At 39.2% G+C, this 20,030-nt stretch overlaps 1 protein-coding gene across 3 annotated transcripts in view; it reads left to right on the top strand.

The window, feature by feature from the left end:
* The first annotated feature begins 1,196 nt into the window (after nt 1-1,196).
* Nucleotides 1,197-20,030, top strand: part of LOC106089986 (probable cytochrome P450 28d1) — a 34,051-nt gene continuing 15,217 nt past the window's right edge. The window contains exon 1 of one of the 3 annotated variants that reach the window (XM_013256009.2): nt 1,197-1,615. In XM_013256009.2, coding sequence (XP_013111463.2) covers nt 1,413-1,615 — 203 coding nt within the window. In that variant the 5' untranslated portion in view covers nt 1,197-1,412. The remainder of the gene's footprint in view (nt 1,616-20,030) is intronic. The other 2 variants (XM_013256008.2, XM_013256006.2) reach the window with 2 other exon arrangements.

The raw sequence follows: 20,030 nt of genomic DNA, 5'->3' as shown, positions 1-20,030 counted from the left end.
AGGGTATAAAATTGGGTCATTCATGTGGTCAATGGTAATATATCGATTTAGACCCCATTTGGCGTCGATGTTTGGAGTCTAATACCACTCTATATACCAAATTTTTGCAAATAAAAGGATAAGTACATGTCAAATGAACTCAAGAAATCTAAAGATCGATTTTCATGGCAGCTAAGTCCAAATACTTCACAATTGGACTATATGTAGGGAGTATATATAGGCTCAAATAGGCTTTAAAAGAGAAGAGGACATTTCATCAGGAGACCTGAATTTATGGAAAATACTTACAAATGGTCCCTTATAATTCTTTGTACCAAATTTTAGTCGAATCTTGTAAAAAAAGCCTTTTTAGAAATAACGAATTTAAATCTGAAGGTCAGTTCATATCAAGATATGGTCTATCTTCGAACTTTATCCGCACAAAACAAAAATACCACATCAAAAAATTCATTTTTCATATTTTTTAAAAAATCCCCAATTTGCTATTATTGAAGCTAAAAATTGGCAAAATGCCGAAAAATCAGCAAATCTGGCATTCCTGGTCTAGGGTAGTTTATCATATAGGCTACACCAGGGATGGAAAAGTCTCATATAACCCGCGTAGCCTATCTAAGAATATACCAAAGAGTGACCAGATGCGAGATTCCGAAGTGTACGAATAACTTGCAAAATGTCTGTAGTATACGGAGAGGTTTTTTTTATTTAAAGGGAATTTTTCTTAAAACTTACACCGGGACATTTTTAAAATTGTTGTCCCTTTGAAACTTTGTATTTTCCGTGCCTAGGCGAAACTGGCATGCTTTTACCTTTTCTAACATTTAATGTATTTAATATTGTGGTGGAATTATTTCTCTCAAATTGTAAAATGATATTTTAAATCAAAATAAATTTCTTTATACATATGTATATATCCGCAAGAGTGTGTTTGCTATTTCGCTTTTACATTTTCTCATTCATTCACAACCAAAAGGGCTGTTGTAAAAAATACGTTTGTAAATCAGACAAGATAAGAGCGTGTCAGATCGTACCAAATTTAGTACAGATGCACTTTAAAGCTTACATCAAAATTGTGCATTCGATTCGGGCGTTTGCTATACTGCTTTGGGCATGAACTTACATAACTATTGATATGTGGACTTCAAGCATTTACAAATATCTGAACGTTAAGTAGCAATCTGAAACACAATGACAAAACAAAGCTAGACAAACATCCGGGTGAAAGATATTTTCATGCGCAAGAGTAATATTACCATCTCTACTACAATACGATATGGTTGCAATGGAATCATATCATTTTAATCATCAACCGACTATCAACGCGTAAACACACAACAACAGAGTGCAGAGAGAGATAACATACTTTAATAAAATCGACTAATAAAGAAACAGTGTTCCCTTATTGAAATTATAACATGTCTCCGGAAACGGTAGTCTTAATAAGCCTCTGGCTCATTGCAACATTATTTGGTTTGATTTATTTGTTTTTGCGATGGAATTTCAACTATTGGTCGTATTTTAAAGTAAATGGACCTAAGCCAGATATCTATTTTGGAAATTTGCCCAGTGCTGTAACCAAGAAACGTCATGTTATCTACGATATATGGAATATTTATGAGTACGTATGTATATTGGTCTTAATTGTCTTTGTTTGCTGTTGATTGAATGGTTGAGGTTCTCAATTGGTTGTACGAGGGCTGCTATGTAAATTTCAAAATGCAAATGTTTATCATTAAATGCGCTCAAATCAATTGTCGAAGCACTTTTTCCACTTCGATTGAGACACCTTCAAAACATGGTTATCGAAAGCATTTTCTGGCGACAAAAATCATTGACCACGCATTTTTATCTCCATGTGCTGTAATAAACAAAAGTTATTGGGTGCCAAGTCAGGGCTGTACCGCGGATGACCGATCAATTCCATGTTTTGTTAGGTCAAAAAGGAGATGGTTTGAAACGATGTGTGAGAGTTCGCATTGTGATGATGAACAATGATTAGTCTTCTCTTCTTCGTTTTCTGAATTTCTCCCAAGACTTTAGGCAATAACATTGTGGTTTACCCCTCAGAATTAACATTTCTTCGCGCCTTTTTTGAACGATTGTCAAATAGTGCGGAATCCAACGAGAACAAACCTTTTTTACGATTTTACGACGAGGCGTTCATGCAATATCAAATATATGCTGGTGGAAGAAACTCTTAAGGATGCATCTATCTCATTCATTCACCAGCTTTTCACAGTGCTATGGGGTTGTGCGTTATGCAACGCACAAAGATGAAAAATCGAAAAAAAGTAAAAATAGGCCGTGTGAATTTCTTTGAAATTTGGAAAGGTGAAATTTTAGCGAGATCGTGTGCAAAATTTCAAGGCCATATGTTGTCCGGACGCCTTTCGGTATGATCCTTAAGTCGGTTAATCCATGGGAATTGAAAGTTGGTGACCTCGAGCATGTAAAATTTTGAATTCCTTGCCAAACAGCCATTTATGATTATTTTTTAAAAGATCTTAAAGAGCTCTTAAAAACACTACAATCAAGCCGATCGGCCCATAAATGACTGTTTGGTAAGGAATTGTAAATTTAACATGCTCGAGTTGACCAATTTTCAAGCCCCATGGAATAGGCTCTGGACCCACTGGAGTCCCCATATTTTACGTACTCATTGGAAGACATATCAATAGCGACCATGCTATGCTTCCAGTAAAGATCTCTATCCGATCTATTTCAAAGATTTTTCAATTTGGCAACATTGTGCATCGGCCAAAATTGAATTCATTCAGCTTTTCACAATGCTATGGGGTTGTGCTTCATCGCCATATAAAGATTAAAGTTCATCAAAGCGGTAGCAGGTACCAGTATCATAAAAATGGAAGCAGGAAAATGTTCACGAGTTAATTCAATTCTTTGGTCAAGTTACTTTTTTCATGTCACTGTAAACCAGTTAATTGTTTTCCATGCCACGCCCCTAACTTGGTCCATGTCTGGCCCCACCTAAGTGCCGGTATCTGTTAGCCGCGAAAGCGGGTGTGACTGAAAATATACAAAGCGACTAAAATTTTTAAAAAGTAAATATAATAATAAGTAAATTAAATAACTTTTCCCTTCTTGTCTAGCGTTAAATTGGAATAAAACATAATTTTTTGATTGAAATTTGAAAAATAATGTGAACATCCACTCGTTGCTGTTTTAACAACGACTGAAAAAGAAAATAAGAGTACGTGTGAATTGAGTATCAACGCTTGCGAAAAGAAAATGGGTGCACATGGTTGAATTAAGAAAATTAAGTCACTTGCCCATCAACAACGAAATCAATAATACAATACTGTGGGGATTTTTCAAATAAAATGACACCAGTCATAGAAAAACACCACCTCCAAAATTTCAGGCAAATAGAGTAATAAATGTGCCATCCAGAGGCTCAAAAAGTCAAACTGGGAGATCGTTTTATTTGGCAGCTATATCAGGTTATATACCAATTTAGACCATACTTGGAATAGTTATTGAAAGTCATACCAAAACGACATATGCAAAATTTCAACCATATTGAATAAGTTATGGATATCAGGTTATGGATTGATTTAAACTATACTTAGCACAGTTATTGGGAGTCACACCAAAACAATTCATGCAAAATTTCAGCCAAATCGAATTGCGCCCTCTAGAAGCTCAAGAATTCAAAACCCAAGGTCTGTTTATATGGCAGCTATATCAAAACATGGACCGATTGGACGCATATTTCGAGATGTTACAAACGGAGTGACGAATATAGTACACCTCCAATATTATGGTGGAGAGTATAAACAAAGTTTAAAAATTTAAATAATGTAGTTTTCGTTAACACACTATATATTAGGTTGCCCAAAAAGTAATTGTCGGTAATATAGTAGTAATATAGTCGGCGTTGACAAATTTTTTCAACGGCTTGTGACTCTGTAATTGCATTCTTTCTTCTGTCAGTTATCAGCTGTTACTTTTAGCTTGCTTTAGAAAAAAAGTGCGCAAAATTTTGTTTACATTTGTTTGTTTGATGTCAATTTTAATATGGGTACCACATGTATTGAAAGAAATTCATTTAACAAACCGAATCAACGCTTGTGCACCTTATGCACCTATATGCACCTTAAACGCAATGAATTCGATCCGTTTTTAAAACGAATCATAACTGGAGATAAAAAATGGATTGTTTACAACAACGTTAGTCGAAAACGATCATGGTCCAAGCATGATGAACCAGCTCAAACCACTTCAAAGGCTGATATCCACCAAAAGAAGGTTATGCTGTCTGTTTGGTGGGATTGGAAGGGTGTGGTATATTTTGAGCTGCTTCCAAGGAACCAAACTATTAATTCTGATGTTTACTGTCAACAATTGGACAAATTGAATACAGCCATAAAGGAGAAGCGACCAGAATTGGTCAATCGTAAAGGTGTCATATTCCACCAGGACAACGCTAGACCCCACACATCTTTGGTCACTCGCCAAAAACTGAGTGAGCTTGGCTGGGAACTTTTGATGCATCCACCATATAGCCCTGACCTTGCACCATCAGACTACCATTTATTTCGATCTTTGCAGAACTCCTTAAATGGTAAAACTTTCGGCAATGATGAGGCTATAAAATCGCACTTGGTTCAGTTTTTTGCAGATAAAGGCCAGAAGTTCTATGAGCGTGGAATACTAAATTTGCCAGGAAGATGGCAAAAGGTTATCGAACAAAATGGAAATTATATATTTGATTAAAGTTCATTCTAAGTTTTATTAAAAATGGATTTACTTTCTTTTAAAAAATCCGCAATTACTTTTTAGGCAACCCAATAAATTTACTTGTGGTAATTCTCATTTTGTAGGAGAGAGGCAAGTGGATAAGAAGAGGAGCAATTTCCCTTAAGTAGTAGAGTGGAACGACGTTTTGTTATTTCGAATTTTCTGTAACTCATAAAAAAAATTTCTAGACTCTTGGTTCGAGCTTTACGGACAAGACCGAACCTGCTCCATCTCGCATGCCTATAACTTGCCTAGGCCATCGGCCGAAATAATACACGCTTAGATTCGGAAACGGCATTGCAGTCCGCCAAAAATCTGCGGTCAATTGGAGGGCATCCCATGCCTAAAAGAACTAAGGCGAACAATTGTAAGATGGATCCAAGATGCTAATATCGCTAGGGACAGTTTGGTGTTGGCAGTTGACGACAAGGGAGAAGAACAGGGCTGCATACGTAGGCACTATTGGAGTGGGATAGTCAATGGACCGTCTTCTGCGTACTCCGATGTCCTCCGGAATTTCCTAGGTCTCCTCCAGTTTGAGACGATGCAGGCTTGTATCGCTGCCCATACAAACTAATTGCTTTCGTTCAATTGAAATGTATCGTTGCGACCTAAAAACATTGTGGAGATCTGGCCAGGCGTAGCACTGGATTTAGTCAAGAAAAAACATATTTCTTCTCGACCAATGGTGCGTGTATACCAAGGATTCCCTCACATCTTGAATCCATACTTGAAAGACTAAGGAAATGTAATCCCAATCTTTCAACCACCTACTGGAAGATTGGATGAGGCTGATGGCGACCGGAGATATGCAGTATTCGCATTAAACTCCGGTCTGTCTCTCTGACCTCAAGAAGACTGATGGAGTTGTGTGCTACAAGTGGAAACTAAAGGTCTATAGAAGCGGCTTGGGTTGGGGAATCAGAAGACGACTCAGAAGTTGTTGTTGAACGCTGTCTGAGGATCTATCGACAACATCGCTAATGTCTGGGGAATTCCAGGAGACTAAAAATCCACCTGCAATGATCGAAACAGGAGGGGAAGGGATAGAAACGGGACCCGACAAGCCCTGTGTGGGTGAGTCATCTAGTTAGACTGGGCCCAAGGTGTGCTCCAGCGGCGAAGGACGGAACTCAGAAAGTATTACGACCGCAGCAGCTAGTGAAGCAATTAAGGAGGAATCGTCCACATCGCAAGTGCCCATTATCCTGAGATGGAGTGGTTCCACAGCTTTCTCTCCTGTCTCTATGTGCGTACGGAAGCTCATCATGACAAGACCTAAAGAATCTTGTGAGGATAAACACCTGGCGGAATCACAAAACGAGGTTAACGCAACAGTGGTGGAAGTTCTGAATCCTGACTATGGTCCGGTTTCTGTAGATAAATCTCCACCATTGTAAGGCCGCTTTGGCGGCACTAAAGGTCTTCCTGAAGGGAGGAGAATTTGAAGTGGTTCTTGTCCAGGAACCATGGATCTGCGGGTGAATGGTTCGTGGACTAAGAACTCCTAAGAACACAGAGCCTGTGTTCTTACAAAGAGAAGTCTTAATGTTTTTCTTCTACCGTCGCTATGCACTGTACATTCAGCAGATATGCACATTACCAGCTATGGGAATGTTCGTATGTCAACGAAAGGAGTGAGCTGCTTACAGAATATATTATAAAGTTGCTATCTGGCGATTTTTTATAAATGCAATAAATCGACTTGTATTACCAGGAACAGGCAGTAGGCACTACATATAAACTTTGTATCGGAAGATATAAGCGCAATAATAAACGACTGGGAAGTGTTGTATGACCACAGCTTCTCTTATCATCGTTATATTAGTTTCAGACTTAGCGAGAATAATGCAGAAGTGGTCCTTCGACTAAACAGAAGAAATCCGGATTGGGATAAATTTCGGCACACATTCCGCACGACTATCCCTTCTAGACCAGAAAAGAAAGGGAAAATTACGGAGGAGACAATGGCCAGGCGGATAACGAAGGCCCTGAATGACACGCTTGTCTCAGCATGTACTAATGCCAAGCAAAGGGGGAAACTGCGAATGCCATGGTTGACCTTAGAACTGATTGGGCAAAGGCACCGCACGATTGGAAAGTCTATAATGCTGAGCTAAGAAAATATATGGGTGAGATGGGAAAGGCTCAGAATAAATCCTGGGTGGAATTCTGCTGCTCCGCGGAAGATACATCTGAATCCTGTCCTCGATGCCTATTACTGTGGCATACATTCAAAAGTCAGAGCCCATCGATGGCGATGGATTTTCGTCCTATTAGTCGGTCATCTTTAATGCTGAAGACTCTTGGCTTGACTCTTGGTTGATAGAAACATATCTTAGGCAAAGTTTCAGGAGATCGCTTGTCTCGGTAACAGCATGCATATAGTAAGGACAAGTCCACTGAAACTGCGCTTCACAACCTTATAGCCTACATAAAGGGTTCTCTCGCTGTCAAGGAATGCACAATGGTAGCATTTCTTGACATTGAAGGTGCTTTTAATAATGTAACACCGACGTCAATCATGAGGAAGCTGAAGTTTCTAGGCATCCACACTGCCGTAAGAAAGCTTATTAATAACTTAGTTACTAAAAGATGCATTGCGGCAGGCTTGGGATCTGTACATATAAAAATATGGGTCAGCAGAGCCAATCCCTGCAAGACAGAAGTAGTTCTTTTCAGCAGGAGATACAAGTTACCTTCAGTGGCACCTGTCTCCTTGATAGGAGAGAATGTTTCATTTACTAATAGCGCAAATTACCTGGACGTTTTGCTAGACAGGAAATTGAACTTCAAATCCAATCCAAATCCATTTTGAAAAGGGCAAGTCTTACCCTATTCACCTGCAAAAGAGCCACTGGCAAAAGTTTGGAGTTAAAACCACATCTCATGCACAGGATTAATACTGCAGTTGTCAGACCTATAATGCTATATGGTATTCCGGTCTGGTAGACGGCGCTACTGTTCAACACCCAACCCGATCTAAAGGTTGGCTTCGCCGCACTGAGGATGACACCACCTGATGCACTGAATTCTGTGTTCTACTTAATGCCTCTAGACATTGTGGCTAGACAAATTGCTGCGACCACTACCATGCGGCTATGTGAACTTTCTCTTTGGTCATGTGGTGGCTACGACCACTGTGTTATCCTTGAAATAATGTCCGATCTTCCAGGCGGTGTGGATTACAAATTGCCTGAATCGTCTTTTGATAAAAAGTAATGTCCACTATTCCTGATGGAACCGATTGGAAGTACGATATTCCTTATAATAGAAGTTACGTAGACTTCTATGCGGACGGTTCCAAACTAGACAACCAGGTGGGCTTTGCGGTGTTAGGTTAGGTTAGGTTGAAAAGAGGGTGCAGATATTAATCCGCCCCATGCCACTATGGACATACACCTAAGCCAGTAATCGGCTTGTTGTGCGCTCTAAAAACTATAAAGTAACCTCTAAAAAGAAAATTTTAAGTTAGGAATTCCGTGCTACTTACAATATCCTTAATTGTTTTCAATGCCACTCCCCTAAATTGGTTCATCTCTGATATTGTGTCTCCACCTAAGTACCGGGAAATGCTCTAACGCCCATCATCTTTCCCGCATGCCCTACACATGCTATTACTTGCCGCACCGATTTTACATTAGAGAGCTCGTAGTCCTATGTGTCCCGTTATGATACCAATAGCTATACCAATTGCATGCGCATTCGTCGCCCACTCCCTTAATTCGGACTGCGTCGAACCGAAAGGCTTCGGGTTAACCCAGTTTATTGACGGCAGTCCTCTGGCCTTCACCGCCAAATCGTTTGCCCTCTCATTTCCCCTTACTCGTTTTTAGGGCCCGGCACCCTAACGATGCGGATTTTCCCATCCTCAGAGAAGGCGTTAATCTCCTTCTTACACTGCAAGACTGTTCGTGAACTTACCATCCTGGTTGTTATGGCCTTTATGGCAATTACTGTCGGTAAAGATGTTCAGACTCGACGTCCTCGCGTTAGCATCACACCACTTTACACATTCCGTGATCGCCCGGATCTCTGCCTGCAGGACCGTATTATGGTCAGGCTGTCTAAAACAGATGTCAGTCCCTCTCCACTTCCTTCCAGGTTTCCTATCGTCACCTCGATTATACCGCGATGGTATGAGCTGCTCCCATCCTCAACCCATTCTCCCATCGCCTTAAGTTTCATAGCTGTAGTGGCTGCCTCACACTTAATCTGTATGTCAATGGGTCGGATTTCTAGAATAGTCTCCAGTGCCCTAGTAGGCGTGGTCTTCATTGCTCCGCCTATGCCAAGACAACATGTTCTTTGACCTGTTGTATGGTCCTTATGTAGCACTTTTTCTCCATAGCAGTCCACCAAACTACTGAGGCGTACGTATTGGTCTAATCACGCTTCTGTAGAGCCAGTGGACTATCCTAGGATTCAGGCCCCATTTCGAGCCTACGGCCCGTCTACATAGTGCCCAATATCTATGAGCCTTCTCAGAACGCTCCTGAATGTGACACTTCCAATTCAGTTTCCTGTCCAAGATCACACCTAAGTATTTGACCTTATCAGATATCAAAATTGTCTTATTGAGGAAACGTGGTGCGTTAAATTGGCCCACCATCGTCTTCCTCGTGAAAAGGCATATTTCAGTCTTCTCTGGGTTAACATTGAGACCCCTGTGTCTAGCCCAGTCATACGTCATATGCAAGACCCTTTCGGCCCTTCTGCATAGCTCCTTCGGATCTTACCTCTTAGAAGTATTATAACATCGCCTGCGTAGCAGACGAGTTCAAATCCCTGCTCAGTCAGCATCCGTAATAGGTCATTTATGGTGGTCACCCATAGGAGTGGCGGTTTGGCATCGAACGATTCTTCTATTTTATGCACAACCTCATGCAGGGCAGTCTGCACAGACCATCCCTTTACATAGGCATGCTGTTTGTATTTGAACAGTTCACTGGATGTCATACTCTTTATCATGGTGTCCACAATACGTTCCTTGATTTTGAGTAGAAAGGACCTAAGGCTTATAGGTCTGTAAGCCTTTAAAGTGGCATAACTTGCATTGCCGGGCTTGGGTATAAATACCACCCTTGCCTCCTGCCAGGCTTTTGGAGTATATGAAAGTCCTAGGCACGCTGTGAAAATTTTGGTTAGACGAGGCGCCAGATGTAGTAACGCCGGCAATATCCCATCAGGTCCGGGTGACTTAAATGGTTTGAAGCTCCTCAAGGATTCCTTCAACATAAATTCCGTTATTATAAACCTTCGATCAACGTCATTATTCCACGATTCCGGTGTCTCTGTGAGTCCCGTCGTATCCTGTAGAAAATGGGTTTTCATCAAAAGCCTCAACATGTCCTCCGTTGTCTCTGCTCTCACTCCCATATCGTCTACTAAAGTTTCAGTTTGCACATGGGTTTTTGAGAGAAACTTATTTATCTTGGCGGCGTCATTAACGCTATCGACCTGTTCGCAGAAAAGCTTCCAAGAGGCACGTTTTGCCGCTCTGGTAATCTTATTGTATTCCTTGAGCCGTGTGTGATACACATCCCAATAAACTTCCGCTTTTTTACGACGTGCTCTGTTAAAAAGTCTGCGAACCTCTTTTCCAATATTGCGAATCTCCCCGGTCATCCAGGGTTTTTCTTGGGCTGATTTCCTTTCCCGAAGAGGACAACCATCTTCGATGGATCCCACCAGTGCAGTCCTGTTGACATTTTCGTCAATCTCTTCTATGCTTGGACAATCTAAATTATCTTACCCTAGTCTTCTTCTCAGTAGCCTTCCGAATTTTGTCCAGTTGGTCTTTAACTTATTCCGGAAGCTTATCGGATTCGGCGCTGGCCGTGCTATTCTAAATCTAATGTAGCGATGGTCAGAGAAAGAGTGTTCTACAGAGACCCTCCAATCCTGAACCTCATCGCTCAGATTTTCGGAACATATCGTCACACCTAATACCTCCTCCCTAATTCTACTACCAAAGGTAGCGGTGTTACCAATATTAAGTGGTATTAGGTCGTAAACTCTGCCAGAGCTTGGCCCCGCTTACTAGTGTTGGTGCTACCCCACGAAATGTGGTGAGAGTTCGCATCGCACCCTATGAGCACCTCGTTTCCTGTCTGTTTTGCTTTCCTCACCAGCTGTTGCAGCTCCGACGTTGGTGGCGGTGTCGGAGAGTCGAAAGGCAGTAAAGGTCCTCGGCCGAGTACCAGTGATAGCATAGAATAATTGGTAGTTGATATGGTTCAGCCCAGAAACTTTGTTCCGGGTCGTCCATGGGTCTTGAATTAAGGCAATAAGAATCTTGCCCTTGCTGATTTTCTCCATGTTTATCTGGATTACCTCAATCATTGGTCCTCCAGTAAATGGGCATCTTGGGAGTAGGTGATGATCTCATTGTCTGTTCCCTATTCTTTAGATTGCATTGACTTTCCTGTCACTGCACTGCCTGATGTCATCGTTTTAAGTTCATTGCCTAGTCTAGTCTTCTGACTTTTTATAAAGTCGGCAATAGTTCCATAGTCTGGTCCCTGTTCGTTCGTTACTGGGTTTCCATTCCTTGTTCTGCCTGGCGTTTCAATACTAGATCTTTGCCTATATAAGCCTTCATCGGCTCCCTGTTCGTTGGGTTGTATTGAGTCTCCTGTAGCTGCGCTGCCTAATGTTTCAATATTAGGATCTTTCCTATCCCAGTATTCCGAATCTTTAAGTCGGTGATAGGTCTGTCGTCGGGTTTCTTTTTGTTAGGCTATGTTGGGTCTCTCGCCACTGCACTGCCTGATATTTTAGTATTAGGATCATTGCTTCTCCTAGTCTTTCCAATATTGAGAGATGCCGTGATTGTCTCGTTCTCGGCCCCCAGTTTGTTGGGCGGTGTTGAGTCACCTGCCACTACACGGCCTGGTGTCGCAGAATGAAAATTTCTGCCTATCCTAATCTTCCCAATCTTGAAAAAGACAGCTTTGCTCCTCGTAGTGCGCCATGCCTTTAGTCATAGCCAAACTCGTCACGGAGACTTCATCAATGCCAACCACAAAGAGAGTTCCTTTCTCCTTCTCCTCCCTGTGGAAGACCTCCCACTTCTCTGTGACCAAACCTTGGTTTTGCTTGCCCAAGAATCCCAACATGCGTTCCGTCGTGAATTTACTGCCCCATCCCTTGATGTAGACCATAGCCTTTGTGAGCTGGGGGATATCCACCTTTCTCACAAGGTCGAGCTTTGCGCCCTCCCAGGGAGCGTGAATACCTCTGACGAGCTGTTGTACGGTATCAATACATTCCGCCGATGAAAAACGCAGCGTAAAGATGTCCGATCTAAACTCGCAGCTCATCAATTGTATGGGACCCTGGACCCTCTACAGAGTTCCACACATGTTCCAAAATCCGATCGTTAACCAGATCCTCCACTTGGGACCGATGATCTGGTGGAATCCTATCGGATGCACAGCTTTGGGGTGTATTCTGAAGAATTAAGACTGACCATATCGAGAAGGTAACTCGACCACTGTAGTGTTTATCAAGCGGAGAACTTTGCAATTCAAAAAGTGGTGGAATGGTAAAGATATAATGTCATAACGAGCATTGGCATAAATATCTTCTCAGACAGCCAGGCAGATCCCAAAATAATGTCACTAGAAGAGGTCTACTGCTTTGCTGTCACTGGCTAGAAAAGACGTCCCAGTCATTGTGTCCATCATGATAGGTCAGTGTCTGATTGGACAACATGGTGACGGAGTGAAGGTTGCTAATAATGACTTTTGACTAAGCTGTGAGGACGTCGAATAAGTGGAAGCTATAGAACATCTGCTGTGTGTGTGTCGCGCTTTGGCAGTCAGTCCCCTTTAGCGGATGTGATTTTTTCAAGTTGGTGACCTTTTAAAAGCGATCCGGATGGTTCAACGGTAGGAACTAGTAAGGCTGCCACTTTAACCTAACCTAAGTCTTCCTTATACAAGCTGAGAAGTAGATTTGTTTGGTGTGATTCGAGAATTAAATAATAGTCGCATTTTTTAATTAAAAGATTTACCTCACTCACATAATTGGTCCTGTCTCTTCGACCGTTTTTATACCCACCACCATTTGATGGGGGTATACTAATCTAGTCATTCCGTTTGTAACATCTCGAAATATTGATCAGCGACGCCATAAAGTATATATATTCTGGATCCTCCCGACATTCTGATTCGATCTAACCATGCCCGTTCGTCCGTCTGTCGAAATCACGATAGCGGTCGAACGCGTAAAGCTTGCCGCTTGAAATTTTGCACAGATACTTAATATTTATGTATGTCGTTGGGGATTGCAAATGGGCTTTATCGGTTCAGATTTGGATATAGCTCCCATATAAACCGATCTCCCGATTTGACTTCTTAAGCCCCTGAAAGCCGTAATTCCATCCGATTTGGCTGAAATTTCGCACGTGGTGTTCTCCGATGACCTCCAACATCTGTGTCAAGTACGGTCCAAATCGGTCTATAACCTGGTAAAGATCCCATGTCGCTAATTTATTCTTCGAACTTAATTAAAATTGATTAAAAATCCGTTTTTGACTGAAAAGATGTCCGGTAAAAATTGCATCCAACTATTGTCGTATATGCTTATAATTTCCATCATGTCATTATAAAACCTAAAGTTTTCCTCATTTATTGTAGATATTGGGTTGCCCAAAAAGTAATTGCTGATTTTTCATATAGTCGGCGTTGACAAATTTTAAGCAAATTTTAAGCATTAATCGAATTGGATCGTCATGTAACTGAGTGTGAGATAGGAGAGAAGTTAAATATACCAAAATCAACCGTTCATTATCACATAAAAAGTCTTGGACTGGTGAAAAAGCTTGATATTTGGTTACCATATGTATTGAAAGAAATTCATTTAACAAACCGAATCAACGCTTGTGCACCTTATGCACCTATATGCACCTTAAACGCAATGAATTCGACCCGTTTTTAAAACGAATCATAACTAGAGATGAAAAATGGATTGTTTACAACAACGTTAGTCGAAAACGATCATGGTCCAAGCATGATGAACCAGCTCAAACCACTTCAAAGGCTGATATCCACCAAAAGAAGGTTATGCTGTCTGTTTGGTGGGATTGGAAGGGTGTGGTATATTTTGAGCTGCTTCCAAGGAACCAAACGATTAATTCGGATGTTTACTGTCAACAATTGGACAAATTGAATACAGCCATCAAGGAGAAGCGACCAGAATTGGTCAATCGTAAAGGTGTCATATTCCACCAGGACAACGCTAGACCCCACACATTTTTGGTCACTCGCCAAAAACTGAGTGAGCTTGGCTGGGAACTTTTGATGCATCCACCATATAGCCCTGACCTTGCACCATCAGACTACCATTTATTTCGATCTTTGCAGAACTCCTTAAATGGTAAAACTTTCGGCAATGATGAGGCTATAAAATCGCACTTGGTTCAGTTTTTTGCAGATAAAGGCCAGAAGTTCTATGAGCGTGGAATACTAAATTTGCCAGGAAGATGGCAAAAGGTTATCGAACAAAATGGCAATTATATATTTGATTAAAGTTCATTCTAAGTTTTATTAAAAATGGATTTACTTTCTTTTAAAAAATCCGCAATTACTTTTTAGGCAACCCAATAAAATAAGAAAGGATGGTAGAACTAAAAATCAAAAACACGAAGACCCCTCTACGTTATTGTAGTTGAAAACTTTTTTCTTCTTTTTCCACTAATTAATATCAAATGACCTAGCGGAAAACGTAGGTGTAATATAAAACTTGATCTCATAGATAAAAATGGGATGACTATGTTATTTTTACGTATTTTCTCACTTAAAGTGGGTATTAAGACCGTAGTTTACAGCGAAAATTAATATATTTTTGATTCCTTATTGTAGATAATAGATTTTCAAGCAAAATCACTTTCTGATATATAATGGGCATTCCCATTATTTATGATAAAATTTTAATAAAAGTGTTATGTTATCAGTGATATTTTTGTAGTTTTTCAGTTCAAAAGTTATCGTGATAAACATGGGTATATCACTGTAAAACACGAACTAAATACCCACCTTTTGGTAAATATGCAATTATGCGCAAAATCATTTCATTGTAAAAAAATTTTCTTGGAAAAATCAAATATTCAAAGAGAAAAATTTTTAAATAATATTTCACTGGGCTCAAATCTATTGTGTTTCCAATAAACTTTTCGTTTAAAACAAACACAAAAATGTTATTTATATCAAAAACAAATTGCAATGCTATTCGGTCTTTAAAAAATCTGCATTAATCAATTAACGACGAAAACTACCCAGGAGCTGCCTTAGAAAATTCTAACTTGAACTAGAAAATAGGTATCGTAATAAATTTGGGTTGGCGTAAAGTGGACGACTGAAACCAGTTACAACAAATTTTCCCCTAATGTTTTGGTGGAAAATTGGCTTATCAAAAGTAGGAAATTTTTTATATCCCAATAATCAATCGAAAAAAAATTCTCAAAATTCTTTGCAGTGAGATTCTTTCCGTTTTAATGTCTTGTTGAATTTGATGGTTTCTATATTGAAAAAAATAAATTTATGGCAAAAATCCTACTTCTTTTGAAGGCTGGTGCGATTTTATGCCAAAATCATTAAATCCAGCTTTCTTCACTAAATGGTCAAAAAGTATTAAGAAAATAATTTTTTTGTTGTAGGGTCTTAGGAAATAAAAGACGTTGTTTTTTCAAAAATTTTTGAAATTCAAACTTTTAAAAAAAATGCTACATCGCTATAAATTATCTAAATAATGAATGTAAAAAATTTCATCAAAATTGGGAAACGGAGTCGAGGGTCATGTGTAATGGGTAAAAATCTTGTCTTTAAAAATATTTATTGAAATTTGTCTTAGAAAAAATTGTATGAAAATTTACCCCTCACTCGTCGGCGTTTGACTTCGAACTTGTTAACATCGAGCATTGATTAAAAGCATAAGGGTGCTATTTTCATAAAGCTCTAAATAACATTGGGGTGCAAAGCCTATGAGTCACTACTAATCTTCAGTGTTTTAAACCATAGACTTACAGTTTGAGAAACATTTGTTTTCATCTGTTGAAATGTGACGAATTAAGAGCAAATATATACAAAGATGGCAATAAAGTGTAAACAGCAATTTAAGAATGTTGTCTAAAAATTCTGGAATGATATTTTAAATAAATTATGTAGTTACTTTCAGACACAAATTGAAGAATTGAATCCAGCCGATACCGGTAGAGGCGACATTGAAGAATTATTTGTCGGTGCGAAATCAGCAATATTAAAGAGGCTAAAACTAACTCGTTGTTCAAGCGAAATTTACCTAAGCTTTTTGAACACAACTTCGTAAACCAGTTTCCACCACAATTAGAGAGGCTTAAAACCACTCGTCGTTCGAGCGAAATTGACCTAAGCTTTTTGAACACAACTTCGCAAACCAGTTTTTATCACAAAAGGCTGCCTAAGTTTAAGCTCCCACCATTCGATGGCAAGTATTCGGAATATTGTCTTTCATTAACACATTTAATACGCTCGTGCATAGCGATGGGAACATTCCGTTCATCGACAAGTTTAATTATATACTTTATTGTTTGTCAGGACAGGCACTTTCTGTTGTTGACCCTTTCGAAGTAGTGGAAGAAAATTATAAGCGCGATTTTCACCGTATTAAAGAGAGATACGATAACAAACCTTTGATTTTTATAGAGACTGTATATTAGGCCGGGTTGATTTTTATGGATGAAAAAAAAAGCAAAACATCGTATATCAAAAACGTAAACTACATACAATTCTAACAGGTTTCTCCTAAGAAACCATGTATCTAAAACAAAATCCCAATCTGCGCCTCTCGATTTCAAAATTGTTTTTCCTATTCCTTCGATGTTTTTGTAATCAAGGTACAGGTCGCATTTGTTGTCTGCCATATCTTATAAAAAAGTTGGCAGGTTGGGTTGTTAGTGGTAAGGTAAATTCACCAAGGCCAAATGATGATGCAATGTCGGAAGAAGAACATTTATGTGAACAGTACTTCGTTAAAAATAATAAAAATTATGTAAATGGAAGAGTAAAAAACACGTTTACCATTTGAACAAAATGCAGCCAAGATTGGTTTATCGCTCGTCACAGCCCAACATAGATTTCAATTACTAGAAAAGTATTTTCAAAATACAACCAAATGAAAAGTCTAAATGTTGACTTTACGAATGAATATATAAATCTTGGGCATATGTCTCCTATTAATGAGTCAACGTTAAGGCAACCACATAATGTGCTACCACATCATCCAGTTTTTCGTTCTCAAAGTTCATCTACAAAGCTTACAAATACAAATATTGCCCATGAACATTCCACTAAGGAACAGGGGCAAAAGCTTAGGATTGTTTTTAATGGCTCATCACGGACATTATCCAACATACCCCTTAAAGAAACGTTGATGGGTGGCCCTACCTCATCTCTCATTCTTACACCTCTTGTTTTATGCACAAATATACTCTAAAAATGTATCGCTGCAATATGTATATCGTCAGTTTGTGGTTGCTAAATATAATCGGAATTTTGAAATAGTCTCTACCAGCTTAACTCAGTAACGTACGATACGTCTGCTGCACCTTTTCTCGCCGTTAGAAGTTTGCATTTTATTCCTGATGCATACAAGAATAAGCTTCCAATTGATATCTATGTAGATGATATCCTATCGGTGGCAGACCATGTGTTTAGTTAATCAAAAGGAAAGTTGAAACCATTTAAAATTCTTGAAAACGTCAAAACGGAACTCAAATTGTCCTGAACTAGCTCACAGCGACAACGAGATAACTTTAAGACTTCTAATGACCACGTCGCAAGAGCTTTTGGATTGTCGTGGAAGCCGGGAGCTGGTATGTTTTGTTTCAAATATGGTTTGCTCCTTATTAATAATCCAACCAAAAGAATGATAGAATTTTTCATGTTTTTGGATTATTGGGTCCGATCATAGTAACATGCAAAATATTGCCTCAAAAAAATGTGGAAGAGACAGATTGACAGGGACTTTGCTGCAAATGAAGAATTGATAAATCGCTGGTTTCAAATGCAAAAAAGTTTACCGCATATAAATCAAATAAAAGTTCAACGTTATTTGCAATTGACTGCTAATGTTTCATTTGACATACATTGATTTTCAGATGCATCGCAATTAGCATATGGATGCTGCTTATATATTCGCGTTCCCAATAAACACAAAGTCTCGGTAAACCTATTTATTGTTAAATTGAAGATGGCTCCTGCCAAACAGCAATCTCTTCCTCGTCTGGAGCTTGTGGCTGCACTACTGCTTAGTAAAACTTGGGACAAAATTAATCACAAATTCGAACCTTATCGTATATTCTTCCGGTCTAATTTGAAAATTGTTCTAAATTGACTCAAAAATAACTCTTCATCGTACGTTTGTTTTAGTATACGAAGATTGCGGACTTATGATTTATTGTATTCAAGACTCCATTTGCAGTACCATTCTTCTCATGTCTTCCTTTAGAACTTCAATCGAAATGCCTAATTTTTTATGCCAGTCAAAGTATGGATGGCAAGGGAACTCGAACGAAAAGTCATTCGATGTTTTGTACATTGCTTCAAATTTAAGGATAGGTTAGGTTGAAATGAGGGTGCCACTATGGACATACACCTAAGCCAGTAATCGGCTTGTTGTGCGCTCTAAAAACTATAAAGTAACCTCTAAAAAGAAAATTTTAAGTTAGGAATTCCTTGCTACTTACAAAATCCTTAATTGATTTCAATACCACTCCCCTAAGTTGGTTCATGCCTGGTATTGTTTCAAATTTAAACGTCAATTATTGCAGCAAGTCATAATCTCCCAGCCGATCGTATATATGCTCAACGGCACTTTCTCGTGTCTTGTGTAGATCTAAAGCAGCAATGGGTGCGAGATTACGTTTTAACATTGCAACAAAAATGTAAGTGGCACAAGATGATTGACAACATCGAAGAAGGAAGACTTGTTATTGTTATGATGATAATATTCCTCCACAAAAATGGCTCCTCGCTAGAATCGTAACGGCTATTGAAAGTTGCCTTTCATCGGGGGCAGGATGTTTGGGGAGAATTATTCTTTGAAACTTAATATGTTCCATTTGTTGTTTTCAGTATATTAAAGGAACCAGAAATATATTTAATAACCATCAAACATAAATGATATGAAATATAACATCACTAATACTATGTTACTACCTAAGTACATTGTTGGAAATTGCTTCTTGTTACTATTTATATTTATTATATTTATTTTTACACCCTCCATCATAGGGTGAGGGGTATACTAACTTCGTCATTCCGTTTGTAAAACATCGAAATATTGATCTGAGACCCAACAAAGTATTCTTTATCGTCTTGACATTTTAAGTCGATTAAGCCCTGTACATGTTCGGCAGGGCCGAATCTTATATACCCTCCACCATGGATTGCATTTGTCGAGTTCTTTCCCGGTATCTCTTTTTACACAAACAAAAGATAAAAGAAAAGAATTGCTTTGCTAACTGAATTTTGGAGACCACAGTAGAAGTATATATATGAAATTTCAGACAAATCAAAGAAGAATTGGGCCTTTTAGGGGCTCAATAAGTGAAATAGGGAGATCGGTTTATAGGCTAAAGACCGATTAAGACCATATTTGAGACGTATGTTGGAGGTCATGGAAGAAGCCGTTGTACAAAATTTTAGCCAAATCGGATAATAATTAGGCCCTCTTGAGGCTCAAAAAGTCAAGTTGTTGAAAGTCATAACAAAACACCTCATGCTAAATTTCAGCCAAATCGGATAGGAATTGCGCCCTTTAGTGGGTAAAGAAGTCCAGATTCAAGATCGGTTTATATAGTTGGTATATCAGGTTATGGACCGATTTAAACCATACTTAGCACAGTTGTTGGAAGTGATACAAAAACACTACGTGCAAAATTTCAGTCAAATCGGACGAAATTGCGCTCTCTAGAGGCTCAAGAAGTCAAGACCCAAGATCGGTTTATATGGCAGCTATATCAAAACATGGACCGATTTGGCCCATTTACAATTCCAACCGACCTACACTAATAAGAAGTATTTGTGCAAAATTTCAAGCGGCTAGCTTTATCGATTCATAACTTGGTATAGCTCTAATAGCAAAGCCATTCCTATCCATTATCCTTTGTTTGCCTATAAAGAGTAAACGGGCAAAGAACTTGATAAATGCGATCCATGGTGGAGGGTATATAAGATTAGACTCCGCCGAACTTAGCACTCTTTTAGGTTAGGTTAAGAAGAGGGTGT

This window comes from Stomoxys calcitrans, chromosome 4 (assembly GCF_963082655.1).
Source record: "Stomoxys calcitrans chromosome 4, idStoCalc2.1, whole genome shotgun sequence".
Taxonomy (NCBI): Eukaryota; Metazoa; Arthropoda; class Insecta; order Diptera; family Muscidae; genus Stomoxys; species Stomoxys calcitrans.
This window is presented reverse-complemented; position numbering and strand designations above follow the sequence as displayed.